This window comes from Pan troglodytes, chromosome 1, assembly GCF_028858775.2.
Source record: "Pan troglodytes isolate AG18354 chromosome 1, NHGRI_mPanTro3-v2.0_pri, whole genome shotgun sequence".
NCBI lineage: Eukaryota > Metazoa > Chordata > Mammalia > Primates > Hominidae > Pan > Pan troglodytes.
The window spans coordinates 106,584,377-106,594,420 of NC_072398.2; the positions used below are offsets into that span (position 1 = coordinate 106,584,377).

Consider the following 10,044-nt stretch of genomic DNA (forward strand, 5'->3'; position numbering starts at 1 on the left):
ATAGTTAAATGAGGTCGGGCGCGGTGGCTGACACCTGTAATCCCAGCACTTTGGGAGGCCGAGGCGGGCAGATCACTTGAGGTCAGGAGTTGGAGACCAGCCTGGCCAACACGGCGAAACCCCGTCTCTACTAAAAATACAAAAATTAGCCAGGCGTGGTGGTGTGTGCCTGTAATCCCAGCTATTCGGCAGGGTGAGGCAGGAGAATCACTTGAGCCCAAGGCAGGGAGGTTGCAGTGAGCTGAGATCATGCCACTACACTCCAGCCTGGGCAACAGAGGGAGACTGTCTCAAAAAAAAAGAAAGAAAGAAGGAAAGAAAGAAGGAAGGAAGGAAAGAAGGAAGGAAGGAAGGAAGGAAGGAAAGAAAGAAAGAAAGAAAGAAAGAAAGAAAGAAAGAAAGAAAGAAAGAAAGAAGGAAAGAAAAGAAAAGAAAAAAGAGAAAAAGAATTACATGAATTAAAGACTGTGTGGTATTGGCAGAGGGATAAATATACAGATCAGTGAAACAATATAGAAAACCCAGTAGTAGACCCACACAAATATACCCAACTGATTTTTTTTTCTTTTTTTTTCCAATGAGAAAATGCTAAAACAAGCAAAACTTCATGAAGGGACATCTCATCAAAGACGATATACAGATGGCAAATAAGCTCATAAAAATATTTTCTACATCATTAGCCATAAGGGAAATACAAATTAAAACCAAAATTAGATATCATTACACACCTATCAGAATGGCTAAAAAATAGTTGACGACATCAGCCAAGTGCAGTGGCTCACACCTATAATCCCAACACTTTGGAAGTCTGAGGGGGCAGATCACTTGAGGTCAGGAGTTTGAGACCAGCCTGGCCAACATGGTAAAACCCCACCACTACTAAAAATACAAACAATAGCCTGGCATGGTGGTGCACACCTGTGGTTCCAACTACTTGGGAGGCTGAGGTGGGAGGATCCTTGAGCCCAGGAGGTGGAGGTTGCAGTGAGCTGAGATCACACCACTGCACTCCAGCCTGGGTGACAGAGTAAGATTCTGTCTCAAAAAAAAAGAATCTTTGTTGGTAAATTCCTTCAGGTTTTGGTGTGTTTGAAAACGTTTTACTTATTTTTAATTCTGGAATAATATTTTAGCTGAGTATGGAAGTCTAGGTTGGCAGTTACTATCTCTTGGCTTATCAGAGCCACACCACAACTGTATTCTCAACAAAAGAGAGATGACACACCACTCTGCTACCACAAAAATGACCAGATAATCCCCTCTTCAGACTAACATGAGTAACTAATGCTTTTTTCTCTTTACCAATTTGGGTTATAATCCTCTTGCTTCCTAGGTAAGAATTATTTAGACACCCAATCACTGAAACGCCCCCACTTCTTAACAGTATTGAATCCCAAATTAGTCCTCATTCAGAGTTTTAGAGACTAGGAAAAAACAAACAAACAACAAAATCAGCCCTCACCATTCTAAACTGTAGTTCAGAAATATCCAACAGAAGCTGAAACTCTATAAGAGGTTCCTTTTAACCTCTCCTTAGGGAAATGGTCCCATAATTCCTTTGGGGCATTCTCTCCCTTGCTACAGCAAGCCAGTAGATTTAACTTTTTTGACTACAGATTTGTTTCCAGTGGTGTTTAGTTAATGAGCTTCGACAAAGATAATGGTCAAATTTCTCCAATATCAATTGACTATGTGAAGAATATATATATATATATACACACACACACACACACATACATATTTGTGTGTGTGTATGTAATATATACATATTTATATAAGAACATATTGGCAGGGAGCAGTGGCTTATGCCTGTAATCCCAGCACTTTGGAAGGCCAAGGTGGGCGGATCACTTGAGCCCAGGAGTTCGAGACCAGCCTGGCCAACATGGCAAAACCCCATCTCTACTAAAAATACAAAATTAGCTGAGTGTGGTGACACACGCCTGTAATCCTAGCTACTCAGGTGGCTGAGGCATGAGAATCACTTGAACCCAGGTGGCAGAGGCTGCAGTAAGCCGAGATCGCTGGGTGACAGAGGGAGACCCTGTCTCAAAAGAAAAAGAAAAGAAAGAACGAACCCAGGTCATTTGTCCTGTAGAGTATTCACAAAGTCTGAATTTGCACCTTTGAGTTACCACTTAATGTCTCCTGTATTTCCTGTAAATTAGTAGTTAGCTCTAATCAGATTCAGACTGGTTTGTTTGTTTGTTTGTTTGTTTGTTTGTTTTTGGTATGGCTACTTCATGCAAGGTGGAGTTATGTACTCTATGATCAGGAAAACATGTTTATCTCTGTTTTCATGATGAATAACAGCCACTGTTTTTTTGTTTACGTAGAGATGGGCTCTTACTATGTTGTCCAGGCTGGTTTTGAACTCCTGGGCTTAAGCAATCCTCCCACCTCAGCCTCCCAAAATGCTGGGATTACAGGTGTGAGCCACTGTGCCCTGCCACAGTCATTGTTGACCATTGCCTAGATATATTAATTCATTTGGATTTACAAAATGTTGATATTCTAATTATATTATCCCTTCTTCAATTATTTACTGGAATGCTTCTATAAAGAGAAATTTCCCCCTCATCTTGAGATACAGTTCCCAAAAGAAAACCAGGATAAATACTTGATTCTTTCCAATTACCAGCAGTTTTTAAAATAATGAGTTGATCTGCCAGCATTCTCCAACAATGACCAATGGGTTTGTATTTTTAAGTATCATTGTGAATTCATGGATTTAAACATATTTTATGAATTTCAATCCATTGCAGATAGTATCCATTTTGATACTTAAATTGCCCCATCTTTGGCCAATGGGAACTATTCTAGTTGGCTCCTAAGTTCTTTTGTTACAATCCTAACACTCTTTGAAAGCTTCCTTGCCTATCTTGGACAATACCTGCCCCAAACCTGAAATCAGACACTTATCCATGGAGTTGTTGGTTGGTCCCTTTTAACAGAAAATGGTATTTACATAGCACAATTTGAGTACTAGAGGTGTTTATTTTTACTGGATCATTGTTTCCAGGCCTTTTTAGGGTAAAGCTAGGAAAATTTTAAGGATAAAATAAACCGTGAGTTCAGAGTTATATTTGCAATTTAAATTCAGAATTACGGAGTTTTCTCTTAACTTCATCAATCGTAAATATGTATCTCTTTATTCCACCCTAAAAATTCTGGTTCTCAGAGACAACCAACATTATTAATCATTTGTTTTATCTCATAACTAAAATAATCTCAGAATAACAATACCAACACTAACACCATAATATGGCTATTTAAAAATATTTTTGCATTTATTTTCTGGCATTATAGTATATCCCACTTAGGCTGTCATAGTCAAATTATTATGTTTTAAAGTCACTTGAATAGTTTGGTTAGAAGCATTTTACATTTCTATAATGAAACTGCTTGTGATATGGCCTCTAATGGTTGAGAAATATTTGTCATATATATATACCTGAGAAGTATATATTTGACAAAAATATTTGTCATATATATACCTGAGAAGAGTGCTATGAGGGTCTCTAGATTCTGTATTAAAATAGAGCCAACTGGTAAAGATGGCTTAGTGATTGTGTTGGTTATTACTGAGTGTCAATTTGATTGGATTGAAGGATACAAAGTATTGATCCTGGGTGTGTCTGTGAGGGTGTTGCCAAAAGAAATTAACATTTGAGTCAGTGGGCTGGGAAAGGCAGATCCACCCTTAATCTGGGTGAGCACAATCTAATTCACTGCCAGCACAGCTAGAATAAAAAGCAGGCAGAAAAATATGAAAGGAGAGACTGGCCTAGCCTCCCAGCCTACATCTTTCTCCCATGCTGGATGCTTCCTGCCCTTGAACATCAGACTCCAAGTTCTTCAATTTTGAGACTGAGACTGGCTCTCCTTGCTCCTCAAGCTTGCAGACAGCCTACTGTGGGACCCTGTGATCGTGTAAGTTAATACTTAATAAATTCCCCTTTGTTTATATATCTACTTATATAGATATCCATATCTATATAGATATTAATAAATCTAGAGAGACAGAAAGCAGACTGGTGATGGCCAGTCTAGATGGCTAGATAGATAGACATGGATATAGATATAGATCTCTATATAGATAGAGGTAGATATAGATATAGATATATGTCCTATTAGTTCTGTTCCTCTAGAGAACCCTAATACAGTGACCGTATTTGGAATCGGTCCTTCTGTTAATTTCACTTGGCAAGTACTAAAAGATGATGATCTCAGATATATCTATGGCTGCAAAAACATGACATGGCTAAATCCCTTGGTTGCAGTATCTCTTTTCTTTTTTAAGGGGGGTGGGGGGCGGGTCTCACTGTTGCCCAGGCTGGAGTGCAATGGCGCTATCATAGCTCACTGCAGCCTCAAACTCCTGCACTCAAGTGACCCTCCTGCCTCAGCTCCCAAAGTGCTGAGATTTTGCAATATTTATGGTCACAAGATTATGTTATTCCATAAAAGTATCTTTCTGAGGCTAGGCATGTTGGTTCACACTTGTAATCCCAGCACTCTGAGAGGCTGAGATGGAAGGATTCATTGAGGCAAGGAGTTCAAGACCAGCCTGGTCAACATAGTGAGACCTCATCTCGGAAGGAAGGAAGGAAGGAAGGAGGGAGGGAGGGAGGGAGCGAAGGAAGGAAGGAAGGAAGGAAGGAAGGAAGGAAGGAAGGAAGGAAGGAAGGAAGGAAAAGTATCTTTTTGAATCTTTTTCTATTTCTCCAACTCTTTCTTTAGAAGAATTCTATTTCCATTCTTTCTTCACCTCTTTGCCTTTGTTAGCCTTCTCTCCAAGCAAATCGGGAGCCTTTATTTTTTGTGTATTCATGAGGGAGAGGAAGACGAATTGCTGTACAAACTAAAGTAATGAAAATGGAGTAGGTAGGAGGATAGACAGCTGCAAGGATCTGAGCTGGATAGACTGAACAAACCCTCATCCTAAGCAACTCACAGCTCAGATTTCTTCTCTGGACAGCTGGCTTTTTTCGTCCTTCTGAAATACTCTGCAAAGATAGGGGAGGGGCTATGAACTACCTCTGCTATGGATCTTATTTAAAGTCAGCTACCTCCTAGATACTATCTGTAGAACCTAAATGTAATATTCAGCATAGCAGGGATGAACATGGTAAATGAAAGGTATCCAATTGCCCACTGTAATTTTTAAAGGCCAGGAGCTCAACGTTATTGAAAATGCTGGAGGGCTGCCTGGAGTAGGCAGTGACCACAGAGTCACACAAGCTGGAATTGGATATCCAACTTGTCTGTCATATTTCTCTCCTCCCTCCCTGACTTGGCACTCAATACTCCATATTCTTTCTAATCCTCTAACCCTCCCCACTCCCCCAACTCCCACACCCTACCCCCACCAACGTTCCTGGAATTTTGGACTTAGCTATTTTTAAAACCGTCAACTCAGTAGCCACCTCCCTCCCTGCTCAGCTGTCCAGTACTCTGGCCAGCCATATACTCCCCCTTCCCCCCATACCAAACCTTCTCTGGTTCCCTGACCTCAGTGAGACAGCAGCCGGCCTGGGGACCTGGGGGAGACATGGAGAAAGAGACGGAGGACCCCCTGGCTGGAGCTGACCCACAGAGTAGGGAATCATGGCTGGAGAATTGGATAGCAGAGTAATATTTCACCTCTGGAAACAGTAAGTCAAAATGAAATTGCAACTCCTTTAATAAGCTTTTATATTGAAGTTAGACTTTTATAAAATTACAAACACCTACTTGGATGTCTCTCGTCCAAATGCTGGGATCTCTCCCTACCAAGGTGCCCCAATCTCCATTTCTCTTTCTGTCTTCTTTCTTTCTGGCCTCTGGCCTCTAGCTTTTTGAAGTTTAATTCTCTGTCTCTCCTCTGGCAGTCTTAGCCCTCTCTTTACCTTATTACCTCAAGACTTCTGATGAAGTTTTAGGAGTTCCCTACGTCCTCTATTCTGTAGTTTTCTTACCAAGGCCAAATATGACCTCAGATGATGAGTCACTGATACCCTTCTATCCTGCCCCCACTTAGCAATGCCCTTCACATTGAGATTCCAAGGGTGGGGGCTGCTCCCTGTAAATGATTTCTCCCCACAACTCTAGTCCCTCCATTCTATTCTCCCTCTTGCAGGACTCTTCCCCCAATCATATCCTTACCCATAAGATAGGGGAGTTAGGCAGGAGGGATTTAGCCCTTCTCCAACTCCTGTCATCATAAAAGACTGAGAACTTCAGAATTTGAAAAGAAGAGATTAATGGAAGGAGTGAAATTTGGGAAAATACAAGAACTGTTGACTTAGAAAAAACAAATATTGATTTGCATGTTTGGTTTGCATCCCATTATTCCATGAGAGAGGGAGATCAAAATTGCAGCTCTCTACAGCTGATGAAAAGAGATTGGTTTCCTTTTCATTTGAATACTGATATTCTAGAGCGGATGGGTATACCACCCTTAATCCTTCTTGTGTTCTGACACAAAGGAGGAAAAGAAATGTATGACTCCTAGAGGGCATCTCCTCCTAATGGAGAGGGACAAATAAGAAGTATGTTTCTGAAATATTTTCAGGTCCTAATTTTACTAGGGTACCCACTAGGATTACTGGTATCTGATCTAGCCCCATGATTCCTCCATCTTTGACATACCTGCTGTTTGGTAGCTCAGAATGGAGCAATACAGTGGACTCTGCCCCCTTGAGTTCACTCAACCTTCCCTCCACCCCCACCTAGGGGTATTGCACAAGGGCCCTAAAAGTGGCCACAGGAACAGGGCAAAGAGGCTTAACTGCCACACTTATAGTTTGAGGAACTCCAATCTCCCCATATTACAGCCTGTTCATCCTTTTCTTGATCTCCCCAGATTCACTCCACATTATCCTTACCAATCTTCAACTCTTCTCTCTCTCCATGTCCAGCCAAATTTCTTTTTTCAGTCACTTACAGGGCTTCCGGTCAAAATTCACTAGGTAGGAGGGTCATCAGCTGGGAAGAACCGGCGCCTGGGAAACCTGGCTGGATAGGTATGGGGGAGCCAGGCCAGTCCCCTAGTCCCAGGTCCTCCCATGGCAGTCCCCCAACTCTAAGCACTCTCACTCTCCTGCTGCTCCTCTGTGGACATGGTAAGGAAGGGCCAGGGAAGGGTTTGGGGAAATCTAGAGGGTAGGCTGCTATGTAGGGGTGGGCATGTGAGCCTGAATGAGTGAGGAGAGATAGGCGCTGAGAGTCCCGATCACTCGCCCTGCTCTCAAATACTAATATTTTATTTCCCGTTCAGTCTGGGGAAGGCCACTGGGGAAGCCCTTGGTCGACAGGCAGAAGAGATGTGGCAGGCTTACACACTTTTAGTAAGACAGCCGAGAGAACTAGGGACTAGGGGGTTGGGGGCTGGGGAAGGCCCTTAGTTAGGTTTTAGGAAGGCTGGAAACCCCTGATGAGATTTGGAAGAGTTATGAGCAAACTACACTCCGATAGAGCAGAGGTCTGAGGACCGTCTCACAATCCTCTCCCTTCTGTCTTTAGCTCATTCTCAATGCAAGATCCTCCGCTGCAATGCTGAGTACGTATCGTCCACTCTGAGCCTTAGAGGTGGGGGTTCATCAGGAGCTCTTCGAGGAGGAGGAGGAGGCCGGGGTGGAGGGGTGGGCTCTGGCGGCCTCTGTCGAGCCCTCCGCTCCTATGCGCTCTGCACTCGGCGCACCGCCCGCACCTGCCGCGGGGACCTCGCCTTCCATTCGGCGGTACATGGCATCGAAGACCTGATGATCCAGCACAACTGCTCCCGCCAGGGCCCTACAGCCCCTCCCCCACCCCGGGGCCCCGCCCTTCCAGGCGCGGGCTCCGGCCTCCCTGCCCCGGACCCTTGTGACTATGAAGGCCGGTTTTCCCGGCTGCATGGTCGTCCCCCGGGGTTCTTGCATTGCGCTTCCTTCGGGGACCCGCATGTGCGCAGCTTCCACCATCACTTTCACACATGCCGTGTCCAAGGAGCTTGGCCTCTACTGGATAATGACTTCCTCTTTGTCCAAGCCACCAGCTCCCCCATGGCGTTGGGGGCCAACGCTACCGCCACCCGGAAGGTCAGGCACTCAATCTTCCTTCCGATCCACCTCATGAGATTCTTCCACGGGCACCATTCCTCCCCATCCCCACTATTCAACAGCAATGCTCCCTAATTCCCTTTTCTTCCTCAACCTCTCCCCCATCTCGAATCACTCCCTTCTACCAAACACCTGGAGCTGTAAATCACTTCCCCTTGATGGGAATTTGACTCAAATGCAGAAAACCTTGAAGAGACAGTCGGAGAGGGCGGACCTGAGGAGTTTCAGAAGGGAAACTTTTCCCTCTCCTAGGAAGTTGCCAAGATTAAGTAGAGAGGGGGTTAAGTAGGGATGAGGTAATACTGGAACGTAAATAGGAGAAGGGATCAAGGATTGAGGGCCATAGTAGTCCTGCATCTCTACTTGGATCAGATCTCTAACTATGTATGAGGTCTGATTGGGGGGAAGATGCACTGAACCCAAAATGAACTGTTTTCCCTCTTGTCCTCACAGCTCACCATCATATTTAAGAACATGCAGGAATGCATTGATCAGAAGGTCTATCAGGCTGAGGTGGATAATCTTCCTGTAGCCTTTGAAGATGGTTCTATGAATGGAGGTGACCGACCTGGGGGATCCAGTTTGTCGATTCAAACTGCTAACCCTGGGAACCATGTGGAGATCCAAGCTGCCTACATTGGCACAACTATAATCATTCGGCAGACAGCTGGGCAGCTCTCCTTCTCCATCAAGGTAGCAGAGGATGTGGCCATGGCCTTCTCAGCTGAACAGGACCTGCAGCTCTGTGTTGGGGGGTGCCCTCCAAGTCAGCGACTCTCTCGATCAGAGCGCAATCGTCGGGGAGCTATAACCATTGATACTGCCAGACGGCTGTGCAAGGAAGGGCTTCCAGTGGAAGATGCTTACTTCCATTCCTGTGTCTTTGATGTTTTAATTTCTGGTGATCCCAACTTTACCGTGGCAGCTCAGGCAGCACTGGAGGATGCCCGAGCCTTCCTGCCAGACTTAGAGAAGCTGCATCTCTTCCCCTCAGATGCTGGGGTTCCTCTTTCCTCAGCAACCCTCTTAGCTCCACTCCTTTCTGGGCTCTTTGTTCTGTGGCTTTGCATTCAGTAAGGGGACCATCAGTCCCATTACTAGTTTGGAAATGATTTGGAGATACAGATTGGCATAGAAGAATGTAAAGAATCATTAAAGGAAGCAGGGCCTAGGAGACACGTGAAACAATGACATTATCCAGAGTCAGATGAGGCTGCAGTCCAGGGTTGAAATTATCACAGAATAAGGATTCTGGGCAAGGTTACTGCATTCCGGATCTCTGTGGGGCTCTTCACCAATTTTTCCAGCCTCATTTATAGTAAACAAATTGTTCTAATCCATTTACTGCAGATTTCACCCTTATAAGTTTAGAGGTCATGAAGGTTTTAATGATCAGTAAAGATTTAAGGGTTGAGATTTTTAAGAGGCAAGAGCTGAAAGCAGAAGACATGATCATTAGCCATAAGAAACTCAAAGGAGGAAGACATAATTAGGGAAAGAAGTCTATTTGATGAATATGTGTGTGTAAGGTATGTTCTGCTTTCTTGATTCAAAAATGAAGCAGGCATTGTCTAGCTCTTAGGTGAAGGGAGTCTCTGCTTTTGAAGAATGGCACAGGTAGGACAGAAGTATCATCCCTACCCCCTAACTAATCTGTTATTAAAGCTACAAATTCTTCACACCATCCTCTGTTGCCTATGTTGAATCTCTTTACAGATGCTTGAAATGGAGTAAATGCAATGTGTTCACTCCACTGAAAGAGGGCTCGGAAGTATCAGATACTGTTTCTATCTCAGGGAGTTTACAGGCTATTGGAGAGACAAAACCAATTCACATGAAAGAGTGATGAGTGTGTAATTATTCACTAAATCCTACAGTACGGTACGTTCAGATGGGAAGATGGTAGATTTGAACTAAAGTAATAAGAATAATAAAAGGTAACAGAGAAGATGGGATTTGA

General features: G+C 43.9%; 1 protein-coding gene across 7 annotated transcripts; it reads left to right on the forward strand.

Annotated features, from left to right (window-relative positions):
• Positions 1–5,389: 5,389 nt before the first annotated feature.
• On the forward strand, positions 5,390–9,768 carry HJV (hemojuvelin BMP co-receptor). Of its 7 annotated transcripts, none has more exons than XM_054669764.1 (4): positions 5,390–5,657; positions 6,921–7,106; positions 7,507–8,063; positions 8,538–9,768. In XM_054669764.1, the coding sequence occupies exons 2-4, from the start codon at positions 7,010–7,012 to the stop codon at positions 9,159–9,161; spliced, it is 1,278 nt and encodes a 425-aa protein (XP_054525739.1). In that variant the 5' UTR covers positions 5,390–5,657; positions 6,921–7,009; the 3' UTR covers positions 9,162–9,768. The 7 variants fall into 7 exon arrangements, with proteins under 7 accessions (XP_054525739.1, XP_016797310.3, XP_054525745.1 ...); XM_016941821.3 differs by having other exon boundaries at positions 5,406–5,657; positions 6,903–7,106; XM_054669770.1 differs by having other exon boundaries at positions 5,427–5,657; positions 7,507–7,724.
• The last annotated feature ends 276 nt before the right edge of the window (positions 9,769–10,044 follow it).

Bases quoted from the DNA above. Each gene is read 5' to 3' on its own strand.
- HJV (XM_054669764.1), top strand. From the start codon at position 7,010: ATGGGGGAGCCAGGCCAGTCCCCTAGTCCCAGGTCCTCCCATGGCAGT. The intron at 7,107-7,506 runs GTAAGGAAGGGC...TTCTGTCTTTAG, and splicing joins GCTGCTCCTCTGTGGACATG to CTCATTCTCAATGCAAGATC. The intron at 8,064-8,537 runs GTCAGGCACTCA...TTGTCCTCACAG, and splicing joins ACGCTACCGCCACCCGGAAG to CTCACCATCATATTTAAGAA.